General features: G+C 45.1%; 1 protein-coding gene across 2 annotated transcripts in view; it reads right to left on the reverse strand.

Annotated features, from left to right (window-relative positions):
• Positions 1-304: 304 nt before the first annotated feature.
• The window catches only part of GPBP1L1 (GC-rich promoter binding protein 1 like 1), a 45,394-nt gene continuing 29,115 nt past the window's right edge, over positions 305-16,583 (reverse strand). The window contains exons 2-12 of one of the 2 annotated variants that reach the window (XM_069738023.1): positions 13,679-14,531; positions 12,507-12,629; positions 12,015-12,144; positions 7,089-7,378; positions 5,846-5,918; positions 5,279-5,472; positions 4,942-5,058; positions 3,998-4,156; positions 2,877-3,007; positions 2,102-2,204; positions 305-1,388 (exon numbers count right to left, since the gene is read on the reverse strand). In XM_069738023.1, coding sequence (XP_069594124.1) covers positions 1,251-1,388; positions 2,102-2,204; positions 2,877-3,007; positions 3,998-4,156; positions 4,942-5,058; positions 5,279-5,472; positions 5,846-5,918; positions 7,089-7,378; positions 12,015-12,144; positions 12,507-12,566 — 1,395 coding nt within the window. In that variant the 5' untranslated portion in view covers positions 12,567-12,629; positions 13,679-14,531 and the 3' untranslated portion in view covers positions 305-1,250. The remainder of the gene's footprint in view (positions 1,389-2,101; positions 2,205-2,876; positions 3,008-3,997; positions 4,157-4,941; positions 5,059-5,278; positions 5,473-5,845; positions 5,919-7,088; positions 7,379-12,014; positions 12,145-12,506; positions 12,630-13,678; positions 14,532-16,583) is intronic. The other variant, XM_069738024.1, reaches the window with a different exon arrangement.

The following is a 16,583-nucleotide window of genomic DNA, read 5'->3' on the forward strand; positions in this document are numbered from 1 at the left end:
AAAACGGACAGCACATGTATGTGATTTTCATAGACCCATAAACTCGTATAGGTGACTCATCTGTGACGCAGATCCAGAACGGACGTTTAGAGGACACCATTTGCAAAACACGGACATGTGAATAGTCAGACTAAAATGACTCTGTTCTATCCATAACAAAAAAACAAAATCAAAACATTAAACCAAATGGAACAGCTGAAACAAGCAGTTTTTGCTCCACTTCGCAGCCATATGCCTCCCCAGGTACGATCACATGCGATTAGTCCCAGATCTCATTACCAGTCTTAGAACAAAACGACACGACTTGAGTTTGCCAAACTGATGCAAAATATTTATTCCAAGTTATTAGCTGCAGTGCTGACGTCGCCCTCACATACAGGTAACCAGTTCTTTAATCTGTAAATAATGTTATCAAAATAATCTTCTGAAATCTTCCCCAACAAATGGTCTTTTTTTTTTTTTCAAAGTTTTTTTTTTGTTTTTTGTTTTTTACCCAAATCTGGTTGTATTTTACAATCCACCCTGAATGTCAAGGCTTTGAAAAGAAAAAAAAAAAAAAAAGAAAAGGAAAAAAAAAAAAGTAAAATAGAAAAAAAAAAAAAAAAAAAATCAATTCTTCTGAATATCTTACAGATGCAAAGTCATTTTCCCCTTAAAACAAATACAAGCTAGAGAGCTCCAAGACAAAGTACCCGCTGTTACTAGCGTTGCAGAACATTGACGTATCATCACATTCGGGATGATAAAAAAATAAAAATAAGAAAATACAAACAAGTGAACGTTTAACCAAACAGTGATTGATTTTAGTGGGTTAACTTTGATTTAACTTGCACAGTTAGAAGCTTTGCTGCCTGCAAAATGATTTGTGTCATACTCCATAAAAACAAGAGAGGATGTAGGGAAAAGTAAAAAAAAACTAACAGAAAAAAAAAAGAAAATAAATGCCATCCTGCTTGCCTTCAGAGCTCATACAAAACACGGTTTGTGTTTAGGAAGCATAAAAAGACATTGAGCGCACCTTCCCCCTCCCCCACTCCTAAAAAGCTGCGATATGTCCCATTTTTCACAAAATACTCGAGAGCTACTCTGAGAATTGGAGGCCGGGTAGCAGAGAACCCCACACTTGTAACACAAGAACGTGTTTTTTTTTTGTTTTGTTTTTTATTTCCCCATAGCCTGGACACACGGTACAATGCAGTAGACAGGGGCAAGGAGAGTCTCGCTGTGTTTTTTTTTTTTTTTTAAAGGTTTCAAGATTCATCGTCTGAAGTGTCTGTGCTGCTTGTGTCGGAGTCTGAGCACTCGCTGGGGTCGGGGGTCAGAGGGACACGCCAATCAAAGAGCAGAGCACATCTTCGGGGCTGTCTGAGGAAGCCATTTCTTCTTAGCTTTAAGACAAAAAAAAAAAAAATTAAAAATAAGATAAGTATAACTTTTTCAGGAAATTCAATCAAAGTGAACACATGAGCATGAACACATTTTGCAGTATTTCTGTCCCAACAAAGTCATTGAGATTTCTGGAATCTCTGGCACATGTTGCTTATTTTTTTCCTTCCAGATGTGACTTGCAGCAGGTCAATCCTTTAGGGGATGTGCACACGTATTTTGGAGCTCTGCGAATTTTTCCGCAGCAGATTTGAGAAATCCGCAGGTAAAAGGCACTGGGTTTTACCTGCTTATTTACCGTGGTTTTTATGCGGATTGTGGGGATTCCACCTGCGGAATTGACATGCTGCGGAATGTAACCCGCAGCGTTTCCGCGCGTTTTTTTCCGCAGCATGTGCACTGCGGATTGCGGTTTCCATAGGTTTACAGTGTGCTGTAAACGCATGGAAAGCTGATGCGGACCCGCAGCAAAATCCGCAACGTGTGCACATAGCCTTAAGCGTTTTTCATTCATTCTAATGAGTGGGGGAAAAAAAAATGTAGTAGAGCTGCAAATACTTATGCCAAGAGACACGTTGTTGATGCAGAAAACTCAGCAGCAAATACTTAACATGTGCACAATCCCTAATGGGCATCAATAGCCACCGACTACAAATATTGCCGATCTGCCCTTAAACCAGAGTCAAGATCAACAATTCCAGAAAATCACATTCACCTGCTGAGATTTAATGTGAAACTCCTGTAGTTCCTCCTCAGTTAGGGGCAGACAATCTTCGTCGTTTTCTGGAGACTCCTGCCATCCCATTTCTTTCAAAAGCCTGAAAGCAAATAAAAGAACAAAAATAGAAATAAAATAAAAATACAATAAAATATTATAATATCTTAAATAAAACTGCACAATGCAGAGGTAATGTATGCAGTAATTATATTACAGACGCCACTAGTTCGGAGGTTCGTATCACAATAGATCAGGATCAGATTACAATTTCATGGTGCGACAATTACTTCAAGTAACAAAGAACGGGTTATAGATGTTTTTGAGGTTTTCCAGTCAAGCAATTTGATTGGAAGGTGTTACTCTAAATTACCTACGCCTTTAGTTTATTTTTGCACTGCCATAGTAATTACGGGTGAAAGAAAGGCGATTACGGCAGCTAAATAGGAAAGGGTTCTTTACAGTTAGAGCAGTCAGAAAGTGGAATGCCCGAACACAAGAGGTAGTAATGGCCGACACTGACAGCTTTTTTTTGTTTTTTTTAATAGAAGGGCTGGATGATTTCCTCGATACACATGACATTGTGGGTTATAGTGAAATTGGTGGAGAAAGGATGAACTTGATGGACAGGTCTTTTTTTCAACCTATGTAAAGCTATGCAGATATGAGTCTATAATGGTAAGAGGACACAGACAACTAAGAGGGATGAGCTAAAAACACGTTGGATCTGGCAATATCAGTGGTATCTGCATTGCATCTAAATTTTAACCCTTACCGGTGTTCTGCTTCCAGTGAATACGACAGCCGATCCCTTCTCTCATCCCCAGAGCCAGAGATACCATTGTGATGGCCGCCTACATTAATGTGCCCGGTAGAGTTGTCATTATGATCCAATGGACTCGGAACCTACCCAAAACAAAACATACTGCAGTTTAACCGACTATTAGTGCAAGGAACTAGGTAGATATCAGGAAAATCTAATATATATTTGTGATGATCTTCAGATAGTACGTATACATGATATGGGGACTATCCTCTTGTACTCCGTATTGGCAGGGGGCTGAATAGGTTTGGTAAATCCAGCAGACAGCTCCAATATCTCCAGACAGACGACAGAATGAGTTGCACTGAGCTCCGTGAATGGCTTCCAGGCACTTTCATGAGCCAGACTGGAGCTGTACAACATCAACAACTGCTAAGCTATAGAGTAGTGGCCATATCAGAAATTCATAGGTCATATGCTCAGTGCAGAACTAAACAGAGCCAAAAACGGCCTCTGGCGATCAAATGCACAAGAACTGGTCATCATGTATTGTTTGCACAGAGAAGACGAAGGAGAATAGCCATGATTTGTGTGTGTGGGTCTCCAACTTTGCAAAACTGCAGCTCCAAACGTGCCCGGACAAGCAGAGTTTTGCAACAGCTGGACACCCAGCTACAATAGATCCCTGCAGGCAAGATCCAAAATCAGCAGCTGCTAAACACATCCCTGTGGCGTGAACAAGGCTATGCACGGAGGTGACTGAGGGTTCACACCATTAACTCATCAAATCAGGACTTCGGCTACGTTCACACTAGCGTTGTGCGCCGCTGCGTCGGCGACGCGACGCACAACGCACCGAAAAACGCGTGCAAACGAACGCAAAAACGCTGCGTTTTTCGACGCGTGCGTCGTTTTTTGACGAAAATCGGACGCAAGGAAAATGCAACTTGTTGAGTTTTCTTGGTCCGGCGCTAGCGTCAAAAAAGACGCACGTGTCGGAAAACGCAACAAGCAAAAACATAGGGGCGCATGACGCGTGCGTCGCCCGACGCTAGCGCGACGCACACTAGCCGAACGCTAGTGTGAACGTAGCCTTATTGAGAAATCAATTGAATGCAGTTTATGCATCTTACATCTTCCAGTTTATCGGTATCTCTGTCTTCCAACTGGTCGGCATCTTGATCATCTTTTAGTGCCTTTAGAAATTCGCTCTTTTTGTCAGGGACTCGTCGCGTCATGCGGGTGAGACGTGAGATGCTGAGCTCCAGTGGTGGGGTAACACTGGCAGTGCCCTGGGAAAAACAAGAGAAATGAGAAGATCTCATCAGAAAAGAAAGTCACGCAATAGCTGATCAAACACTGCGCTGCTCAATGGTCTCCGTACTTTGCAGGACCCGGTAGGGGCTGCACGTGATGGACCTGTGACGTTTTTCAAGCTTATTAATAAGCATGTAGCAATGTACGATGTGCTACGATCAGACACAAATCGTGTCCAGTGTTTTGCACCTACAAATCCCTGCATATAGTGCCCGAGTGAAGAATCAAAAAAGGGGAACCTCAGCTGTGTAGAGAATAATAGGATATACCAGATTCATATTCATTTTTTTTTTAAAGTTTCTCTCTCAGACATCATTGTGAAAAGACGGAACGAAAAAGGATGGTATATATCCCGGGGATCATCAATTACTAAGGCTGGGTTCACACTGCGTTGTGTGAACCTGTCTAATGGACTACGTTACACCGCAGTGTAGCGCAGTCCATTAACGCCGCCATTACTTGCAATGGTGAACGCATTGCTAGCGCACGCCCACAATGGGCGTTAACTAGCGATGTGCCGTCATTGAGTGACGGACCCGAGACGCGGGCTGCAGCGTTTCCGGGTCCGTCACTGCTAGCGCACTGCTAGCGCAGATTGAGCTAGCAGATGCTCCATCTGCGCTAGCGCAGTGTCAAAGTCGGCACTTGCGTTAGTGCAGTCCGTTTAACGGACTGCACAACGCAAGTGTGAACCTAGCCTAAGGCAGCAATGCAAATTAACATATACATACGGCACATATCTGACTGTTTGGTACGTTACCTCTTTTGGGGAGGTCAATACAGGTGCTGGGGCCAACACTGGGCTAGTGAAAGAGGAATCTCTGTTGAAAAACGAGCTGGATTTGGGCTCCCGGCCATTTGCCTTCCAGGGGCCAGGCTGTAAAAGATGAAGAGCCTCGGTAATAGTGCTTTTAAACAGAAGAGACACTCGGGACTATAAACTTTTTTTCCCCTATTTTGCACGGTCCTCCACAGTTTTTTTTTTTTACGCATATATTTTCAGCAGACATAACTTTTGTCTGGATAGTTGGTTTATGCAGTTATTTTTGCTGCTCAAGGAGATTCAATGACTACAGACATTAAACGATTATTATTACCTTAGTGGATGAGGTCACAGGTTTGGGAATCAGGTTTTTGTACACGATTGGCCCGGAGGGGCTGGTCTTGTTGTTTCCATTGGAAAGGTGAGGTACAGGAGATGCAAATGCAGCAGAGAAAGCGGATGGATCGTCCTTTGAGATCTTTTTGATGACCAGCATCTTGAGGGGCTGCTTGGAACTGGGAGGATTTTCTTTATAAAACACGAAAAAAAATAAAATGCAAATAAATAAAAGGGCAGCCAGCATAGCATATTGACATTTTAATGGGCTCCTACCCAACCGAAATCAAAACTTTAACCGCTTAACGACCGCCGATATTTCTAAAGGTATAAGGCTACTTATTCCTCAGCACCGCTTTTTAGTGGCGCTGAGAAAAAAAGGGTATAGCGCCCCCCCCAGCATTGGGGGGTAGCCGAGACCCTGGAGAACATGATCAGGGCTGATTTTTATGGTCCCCCGATTGCCGTCACTTACACAAAAATTAAAAGTCTGATTTACAATTAATTTTGTGTACTTAGCGCCTAAAACCTGTATAACACGGATGACAACTACAAAGTGACATACCCCAGACTCCTGTCGGGGTCCCGGTCTGCTTGCTCTGAATGATCTGCTTTCCAGGCTCAGGATTTAAAGATGGCTGCAACAAACATAATGAGTGACTGTTTAGTAAACTTGTTTCTGTACAATAAAGGACATCAACTCCATGCCCTTAATACCCGACTTCAGCTACATAAAAACCATCATGTATTTTACAACTACCGTATTTTTCGGACTACAAGACGCACTTTTTCCCACCCAAAAAAGGGGGGAAAATGGGGGGTGCGTCTAATAGTCGCAATGCAGGCTTACCGTGGCGGCAGAGGCGCGGTGGCAGAGGTGCAGCGGCAGAGGTATGGGGGCAGAGGAGGCGCAGTAAGCGGGGTCCCTTTCTCGGGTGAGGTGATGCAGCAGCCCGGTATGCAGCAGAGCTGGGTGAATCCTGTTGTTATCGGTGGGCGCGGCCATCTTCCTGAGGCCGCGCGTGCGCAGATGGAGCGCTCTGCTTCCCGGGGCTTCAGGAAAATGGCCGCGGGAGGCCGCGCGTGCGCAAATGGAGATCGCGGCGGCCATTTTCCTGAAGCCCCGGGAAGCAGAGCGCTCCATCTGCGCACGCGCGGCCTCAGGAAGATGGCCGCGCCCACCGATAACAGGATTCACCCGGCTCTGCTGCATACCGGGCTGCTGCATCACCTCACCAGAGAAAGGGACCCCGCTTACTGCACCTCCTCTGCCGCTGCACCTCTGCCACCGCACCTCTGCCGCTGCACCTCTGCATTGCCTGCACGGTAAGCCTGGGACCCCTCTCACGCCATACCTCTGACAGCACCTCCTCATCCCAGCACCTCCTCATCCCAGCGCCTCCTCATCCCAGCACCTCCTCATCCCAGCACCTCCTCATCCCAGCATCACCCCACCTCTGCCGACACCTTGCCTCCTGTGACCCTGCTCTGCCACCGCCAGCCCTCAGGTAAGATACTGTAAATTCGGACAATAAGACGGACCCCCATCTTATAAAAAAAATCTTTTTTTCTGCAATTTTCACCCCAAATTTGGGGTGCGTCTTATGGTCCGGTGCGTCTTATAGTCCGAAAAATACGGTACCTGATGGGTTTTCTTTTTTATTTACACCTTGAGCAAGGGAGTATTATTGTGTCTTAATTGGATTAACCCTGTGGTGGTAGGGAGACTCATTTGTGGCAGGGGAAATACAAAGTATTTTCAGTAGTATTCTACATTGTATTTTAGGTCTTTAGATTAATCCACGTACAAAGTCTTCCTCCTCGAACTGTGGCTTTTTCTTGTCCGCGTTCTTTTCCTCTCGGGCCTCGGACGGCTGCTTTTCCTGCAGGGAAGTGTTCTTACGGAGAGCACTGCCGTTCCGGTGGCGATGGCCGGCGCTTCCTGCCCCGTTACTGCCACTGACTCCTCTCTGCAGCGGGCCGTCCTGCTGCCCCCTTGACACCCCATGCCACCCGGGCTGTGATGATGGGTTAGTCCCTTTCGAGACCCCGGAGTCCACCGAATCATGGCGTAGAAGGGATGGTTGGTGCCACGAATCTGAGAAAGAAGACACAGGAATGAGAGTTGTACTTGGGCTGCTGATATGTTTGGTCTTCAGAGAATGGAAAACACTCTGGATGGAAATGAGATCGTCATTCACTTCGAGCACAGCAAAATCTCAAAAACAAGTAACACTATTAACCCCAGCAGACATATGTGCACACCCTACATTGGGTGTGTTGTGCATGCTCCGGAGCTGAACTCAGCCTTCTCCATATACAGTGACAATTGCCTCCAATGGCAGCGACAGAGGCCAGATCCGAACTGTCGTGCCAGCCGGAGGCCTTCAGTAGTCACTGTTCATCTTTGTAGCTTGCTACTACAATATACAACACAAGCTAACCAAACTATCACAGATTCAAGCTTTGTATGGGGACTAAAGAAAAAAAAAATAATGTTTAAATTCCCAATTAAAAAAAAAAACCTAAACAGGTGTGTCATCGCTGGGCCCATAAATGATTGATTTATGGAAGTTTAAAATAAAACTATATGGTAAACAAAGGAAAAAAAAATAACTGGCGTCTTTCACGTTATCCTGCATCTCCTCAAAAAAAGATGGAATAAAGTGCAATAAAACATTGTCATGTACCCCAACAAATGTTTCTAATATTAACTATAACTTGCCACACAAAAAACAAAACAAAACCGTAAAACAGCTCCACTGGCAGAAAAGAAAGTTGCGAGTCTCAAATAAAAAGGGCGACCAAAACAGTTATGTTTGCAATATATTTTTTCTTTCTTTTAGGGAGGTGGGAAGTTTTGGTACTGTGTTAGCTGGAAAAAAAAAGTTTGATTGCTCTCAGTAGGAGAAATAAAATAATAATCTTGCAGTTCTGAGACCTTTAATGACTGTTTTTTGTTTTTTTTAACTTTTACAATGGTAACCAGGATAAATATCGGGTTACTAAGCGCGGCCCTGCACTTAGTAACCCGATATTTACCCTCGTTACCCGGGTGCTGCAGGGGGACTTCGGCATCGTTGAAGACCGTTTCAACGATGCCGAAGTCGTTCCCCTGATCGTTGGTCGCTGGAGAGCGCTGTCTGTGTGACAGCTCCCCAGCGACCACACAACGACTTAGGCTACTTTCACACTAGCGTCGGAATCTCCCCGTCGCAATGCGTCGGGGAGAGATTCCGACGCTAGCGTTTAACGTACTGCACAATGGAGGCAGCGGATGCATTTCTCCGGCGCATCCGCTGCCCCATTGTAAGGTGCGGGGAGGTGGGGGCGAAGTTCCGTCAGGAGCAAAAAACGTTACATGTAGCGTTTTTTGCTTCCGACGGTCCGCAAAAGCATGACGCATCCGTCGCTCGACGCATGCGACGTGTGGCAATCCGTCGCAAATGCGTCGTCAATACAAGTCTATGTGACGGATTGCAGAAAACGCTAGTGTGAAAGTAGCCTTACCAACGATCACGGCCAGGTCGTATCGCTGGTCGTGATCGTTGGTAAGTCGTTTAGTGTAAAGGCCCCTTCACATTAAGCGACGCTGCAGCGATACCGACAACGATCCGAATCGCTGCAGCGTCGCTGTTTGGTCGCTGGAGAGCTGTCACACAGACCGCTCTCCAGCGACCAACGATGCCGGTAACCAGGGTAAACATCGGGTAACTAAGCGCAGGGCCGCGCTTAGTAACCCGATGTTTACCCTGGTTACCATGCTAAAAGTAAAAAACAAACAAACACTAGATACTTACCTACAGCCGTCTGTCCTCCAGCGCTGCGCTCTGCTTCTCTGCTCTCCTCCTGTACTGTCTGGGAGCCGGAAAGCAGAGCGGTGACGTCACCGCTCTGCTTTCCGGCTCACAGCCAGTACAAGAGGAGTGCAGAGCGCAGCGCTGGAGGACAGACAGCGGTAGGTAAGTATCTAGTGTTTGTTTTTTTTTTACTTTTAGCATGGTAACCAGGGTAAACATCGGGTTACTAAGCGCGGCCCTGCGCTTAGTTACCCGATGTTTACCCTGGTTACCAGTGAAGACATCGCTGGATCGGTGTCACACACGCCGATCCAGCGATGTCTCCAGGGAGTCCAGCGACGAAATAAAGTTCTGGACTTTATTCAGCGACCAACGATCTCCCAGCAGGGGCCTGATCGTTGGTCGCTGTCACACATAAAGGCCCCTTCACATTAAGCGACGCTGCAGCGATACCGACAATGATCCGGATCGCTGCAGCGTCGCTGTTTGGTCGCTGGAGAGCTGTCACACAGACCGCTCTCCAGCGACCAACGATGCCGGTAAGCAGGGTAAACATCGGGTAACTAAGCGCAGGGCCGCGCTTAGTAACCCGATGTTTACCCTGGATACCATGCAAAAAGTAAAAAAAAAAAAAAAACACTAGATACTTACCTACCGCTGTCTGTCCTCCAGCGCTGCGCTCTGCTTCTCTGCTCTCCTCCTGTACTGGCTGTGAGCCGGAAAGCAGAGCGGTGACGTCACAGCCAGTGCAGGAGGAGAGCAGAGCACAGCGCCGGGGACAGACGGCTGTAGGTAAGTATGTAGTGTTTGTTTTTTTTTTACTTTTAGCATGGTAACCAGGGTAAACATCGGGTTACTAAGCGCTGCCCTGCGCTTAGTTACCCGATGTTTACCCTGGTTACCAGTGAAGACATCGCTGGATCGGTGTCACACACGCCGATCCAGCGATGTCTCCAGGGAGTCCAGCGACGAAATAAAGTTCTGGACTTTGTTCAGCGACCAACGATCTCCCAGCAGGGGCCTGATCGTTGGTCGCTGTCACACATAACGATTTCATTAACGATATCGTTGCTACGTCACAAATAGCAACGATATCGTTAACAATATCGTTATGTGTGAAGGTACCTTAACGGTACCTTTAGTGATGTTACACAGCAGCTTTCCAGACTTCTGAGGTTTCTTCATCAGGTGTGAAGTGTTACATAGTATCAGATGAAACACAAATATATACACAGAGCCAAGATAGCAAAATAAAGGGACATTTGGGACAAAGACAAAAAAAAAATTGAGGTCAGAGAGAGCCCTTAATTAGCTTAGATGGTGTGAAAGTTTTATTGTTCCAATATCCAATAAGATCAAGAGACCTGATGTCCTCAAAGATAGTGACACAATTTTCTAGAGACAGTGAGGGTATCAGGTCTCTGATCTTAAGTGAATATTGGGACAACAAGACTCACAAGAACATGTATCTATAAGCTAATTAAGGAGAAGTGTGTTTCTTCAGATACTTTGTTATACTCTGCCTGATGGAGCAGTTGGAAAGCTGCCATGTAAGGCTGTGTTCACATGTCCAGCACTCATCAGTTAGATCGGATCCAGCAGCGATCTGTTGGCAAAAGGTCAGTAGTTTATAAATAACCGATCCATTTTTAACATTGAAGTCTATGGAAAACTGATCCATTAATCAGCCATCCGTTGTCTTTCATTTCTAACGGTTCTGTTTACTTTGGTTACTGGATCCAGTAAGCAAAAAAAAAAAAAGGATCAGTTACAAATGAAAGTAAATCGGATGCCTGATTAACGGATTCGTTATCCATAGACTTCAATGTAAAAAAAGAAAAGGAAACACAGATCTAACAGATCAGTTACTAAAAAAAAAAAAAACGGACTAAAAAGAGCAATACTAACAAAAAAAACAATATATAATTTTGGCATCACCATAATCATACTAACAAAAAAAAAATATTTCCATGTAATTTCTAATGCACTTTGTGCTCTGTTAAAGCGAAACCCAACAAACAATGAATAGCATTTACTTTTTTCACCATTTTATCTCACTTACAATTTGTCAGTAGATTATATGGTGAGACTGAATGCTGCCATTCAAACTTGTCCCACCAAAGACAAACCCTACTAGAAGGCTGCATAACATCTTGTTTTTAAGCAATCAAGCTTTAGTTATTCACCTAATTTATCTCCTACAATGCGATTGCAGATATTTCATCATGACGACAACAAGGAACCTAACAATTGCCCTGAGGTCTGCCATGTCAGTGCTCCTAATTGGCAGTCTCATAGGATGCCCATCTACAGTACTGACAGGCATGGCACCCTGCAATACAGAAGTAGTGCAGGGTATCATAAGAACAACCAAGCTCTTACATCAACAAATCCAATAGGGGCCTAAAATAAAAAATAAAAAAAAATTGAAATTTTTTTTTTTTAAACATAAAAACAATGACCCCTATTCCCAAAGACTGTCTTTTTGTATAGCGGTCTTAATAAATTTGGCATGTTTTTTGCCAGGGATCTTTTTTGTCAAGATGCATGCGACTAATGAATCTGGTGCATCTTCCAACTGTCCTGAGTCCCCTGCCAGTGTTGGCGGACATTTCTGTCCTAACTTACACCACTTTTATGCCATTTGGCCACGCTCCATCTAATTTCCGCTGACAACCCCCCCCCCCCAAAAAAAAAAAAAAACTAATCACCGTGCAGTAAGACAATCTCATAAATTTGGTGCTGCTGTAGTTGCACTGACCTATAGGATAAAGTTTTGACATTTATAATTTACATTACATGCATTACAAGTCATTACATATAAAAGACACGGAGAAGGCCTAAAGACCAGAATTGACAATACTTTAAGGGTTAAATCTCATGACATGTTGGCATGCACAGGAGGATGTGAAGCACTACAAGTCTCAGGCTTACCTCCTGTGGTACGTAAGGGACCATTGTTGAAGAATCCATCAGAAGAATTGTGTCTTCTGCGACTCACTCCCAAACGGCCCTCACCCCTAGGAAGGTGTTCTCCATGTTTTTCGACAACGCCTGCAGAAGACTGAGCCAGAGAGGAGAGCAGCTGAAACCATTGACCAGTTAATGCAGCAATTTATAGGTCACTACATTTCCCTAATACAAAAAAAAGCCCCTCGGCCACGGGAGGGAGCGCCGCAGCCCCTGCGCTTAGTATGAACATCCATTTTGTGCTGTGCTTTAATCACTGAAATACATGAACTCTTCTCCACGTGCCCTGAAAAGACCAGTTCGCCCGTTGTCTCTATGGGCTGTCAGACTGATTTGCTTATCTCTGTTGGAAATTATTTTCTTTAATTGATTGCAGCCTCCATATTTCCGGATGCTCCAAATTCAATACAATGAAAGGTTCTCAAGGAGGAAACAGGAAAAATAACAGGGGCTTACCTTGGTGGACTGAGGTGTGGAGAAGTTAAGCCAAGCAGGAACAAAGTCATGCTGCGCCATTTAGGTTGTAGATCTTCTAGCATTGAATTGAGGCATTAATCCTCATGGCCAAGGCAGGGTCTGCTGAAAGGAAAAAGCAACACTACCTTCAGCGTACCAGTCACACGGAAAACAGAGCGTGCGCTACAACAGGGCAGCAAACTAAGAGCATAAGATCTCCGATGCTGCATTACATCCTGTTGACACTCCAGAGCTGCACTCACTATTCTGCTGGTGCAGTCACTGTGTACATACATTACATTACTGATCCTGAGTTACATCCTGTATTATACTCCAGAGCTGCACTCACTATTCTGCTGGTGCAGTCACTGTGTACATACATTACATTACTGATCCTGAGTTACATCCTGTATTATACTCCAGAGCTGCACTCACTATTCTGCTGGTGCAGTCACTGTGTACATACATTACATTACTGATCCTGAGTTACATCCTGTATTATACCCCAGAGCTGCACTCACTATTCTGCTGGTGCAGTCACTGTGTACATACATTATATTACTGATCCTGAGTTACATCCTGTATTATACTCCAGAGCTGCACTCACTATTCTGCTGGTGCAGTCACTGTGTACATACATTACATTACTGATCCTGAGTTACACCCTGTATTATACTCCAGAGCTGCACTCACTATTCTGCTGGTGCAGTCACTGTGTAAATACATTACATTACTGATCCTGAGTTACATCCTGTATTATACTCCAGAGCTGCACTCACTATTCTGCTGGTGCAGTCACTGTGTACATACATTACTGATCCTGAGTTACATCCTGTATTATACCCCAGAGCTGCACTCACTATTCTGCTGGTGCAGTCACTGTGTACATACATTACATTACTGATCCTGAGTTACATCCTGTATTATACTCCAGAGCTGCACTCACTATTCTGCTGGTGCAGTCACTGTGTACATACATTACATTACTGATCCTGAGTTACATCCTGTATTATACTCCAGAGCTGCACTCACTATTCTGCTGGTGCAGTCACTGTGTACATACATTACCGATACTGAATTACATTCGGTATTAAAGTCCAGAGCCGCACTCACTATTCTGCCGAAAAATTTGCAAACTTCTGCATAACCATTTAACAACGAACAAAACTTACCCCTTAGTATGTGCACACAGGGCAGCACCTTCCAGTATTTTAGGCCAGTTGAGATGTTGCTTGATATATTTCACTTATTATTGGGCGATAGAGGGTAAGGGCAGCCCCTCGTACAGACTGGCAGGGAACAGCCCCACTTCTACATGCCAGCTTGCCCTTTATTGTGACCTTGGCACGTTTTCAAGTGCTCATTTTGATTGTTTTAATCAAAACTTACAAATAAAAAAAATTTAAAAAAATTACAAAAAAAAAAAAAAAATTAAATCCTGGAAATCCAAGAGGTCACATGGGGCAAAAACCTAGTCACTAATCAGTATGGGAAAAAAAAGGAAAAAAAAAAAAGGAAAAAAAAATTCCCCAAATTCTACGTTCACCTCATGAAATAGACATGAAGGTCAGTGAGTAGTCAATACGGATAAGCGTCATACGAAAACATCCATCCGGGTCTTTTCCAGATGTTGGGTCAGGAACGTAGAGAGGACGCTGCTGCTGGCGATGTCCACACTTGTGCCGATTCTCTACACTGGAGTGATGCCGTCATTAAATACAAGGATGGAAAATTCAAGTGGTAAAGCAAATAAAAATGTGGAGAAAAAAAAAAGGAAAAAAGAAAGAAATGACTCTTATTTCAAGAGGCAAATCTAAACCAGTGACTATAATGAGACCATTATAGCTGAGGACTAAAGATTCACAAGGAAATTCTGCAAAAAATGGCCCCAAAATCCAGTTACTTCACTGCCAAACATTGGCAAGTAGAGGATCAAGTATGGAGGACAGTGACGCGGCAGACTTGTGTAGCGTGCGGTCAGGGAGGAAGCCTGCTTTATGTCAAACTTATTGTGGTCTGCAGCCCCTGCAAGGAAAAAAGAACAAAAAAACAAAAATATTAAAACATACTTTTGGTTGCCATGAATTATTATTACCATTTTTTTAGTTTACAAAATTATATATATTTATATTATTTTTTTCATATATTATGGTACAAATATAAAACTTAATATAAGATCTATAAATACCGTATATACTCGAGTATAAGCTGAGATTTTCAGCCCAAATTTTTGGGCTGAAAGTGCCCCTTTCGGCTTATACTCGAGTCAAGGTGGGTGGCAGGGTCGGCGGGTGAGGGGGAGAGGGCGCTGAGGCATACTTACCTAGTCCCAGCGATCCTGGCGCTCCCCCTGCCGTCCCACGGTCTTCGGTGCTGCAGCTCTTCCCCTCTATCAGCGGTCACCGGCACTGCTCATTAGAGAAATGAATAGGCGGCTCCACCTCCCATAGGGGTGAAGCCGCCTATTAATTTCTCTAATCAGTGGTAACGGTGACCGCTGATAGAGGAAGAAGCTGCGGCACCGAAGACCAGCTGTGACAGGCAGAGGGAGCGGGACGTCGGGACCAGGTAAGTATGTAATATTCACCTGTCCCCGTTCCAGCCGCCGGGCGCCGCTCCATCTTCCCGGCGCCGCTCCATCTTCCCAGCGTCTCTGCGCTGTGACTGTTCAGGTCAGAGGGCGCGATGACGCATATAGTGTGCGCGGCGCCCTCTGCCTGATCAGTCAGAGCGGAGAGAGACGCCGGGACCGGACGCCGGAACGAGACGCCGGGAGCTGCAATCAAGAGAGGTGAGTATGGCTTTTTTTTTTTTATTGCAGCAGCGGCACAGATTTATGTGGAGCATCTATGGGACAGTATGAACGGTGCAGAGCACTGTATGGGGCACAGATATGGGGCAGTATGAATGGTGCACAGCACTATATGGCACAGATATGGGGCAGTATGAACGGTGCAGAGCACTATATGGCACAGATATGGGGCAGTATGAACGGTGCACAGCACTATATGGGGCACAGATATGGGGCAGTATGAACGGTGTAGAGCACTGTATGGGGCACAGATATGGGGCAGTATGAACGGTGCACAGCACTATATGGCACAGATATGGGGCAGTATGAACGGTGCACAGCACTATATGGCACAGATATGGGACAGTATGAACGGTGCACAGCACTATATGGGGCACAGATATGGGACAGTATGAACGGTGCACAGCACTATATGGCACAGATATGGGGCAGTATGAACGGTGCAGAGCACTATATGGGGCACAGATATGGGACAGTATGAACGTTGCAGAGCACTATATGGGGCACAGATATGGGACAGTATGAACGGTGCACAGCACTATATGGCACAGATATGGGGCAGTATGAACTGTGCAGAGCACTATATGGGGCACAGATATGGGACAGTATGAACGGTGCACAGCACTATATGGGGCACAGATATGGGGCAGTATGAACGGTGCACAGCACTATATGGCACAGATATGGGACAGTATGAACGGTGCACAGCACTATATGGGGCACAGATATGGGACAGTATGAACGGTGCACAGCACTATATGGCACAGATATGGGGCAGTATGAACGGTGCAGAGCACTATATGGGGCACAGATATGGGACAGTATGAACGGTGCAGAGCACTATATGGGGCACAGATATGGGGCAGTATGAACGTTGCAGAGCACTATATGGGGCACAGATATGGGACAGTATGAACGGTGCACAGCACTATATGGCACAGATATGGGGCAGTATGAACTGTGCAGAGCACTATATGGGGCACAGATATGGGACAGTATGAACGGTGCACAGCACTATATGGGGCACAGATATGGGGCAGTATGAACGGTGCAGAGCACTATATGGGGCACAGATATGGGGCAGTATGAACGGTGCAGAGCACTATATGGGGCACAGATATGGGGCAGTATGAACGGTGCACAGCACTATATGGCACAGATATGGGGCAGTATGAACGGTGCAGAGCACTATATGGGGCACAGATATGGGGCAGTATGAACGGTGCAGAGCACTATATGGGGCACAGATATGGGGCAGTATGAAC

This window comes from Ranitomeya imitator, chromosome 8 (assembly GCF_032444005.1).
Source record: "Ranitomeya imitator isolate aRanImi1 chromosome 8, aRanImi1.pri, whole genome shotgun sequence".
In the NCBI taxonomy this organism is placed as follows: Eukaryota; Metazoa; Chordata; class Amphibia; order Anura; family Dendrobatidae; genus Ranitomeya; species Ranitomeya imitator.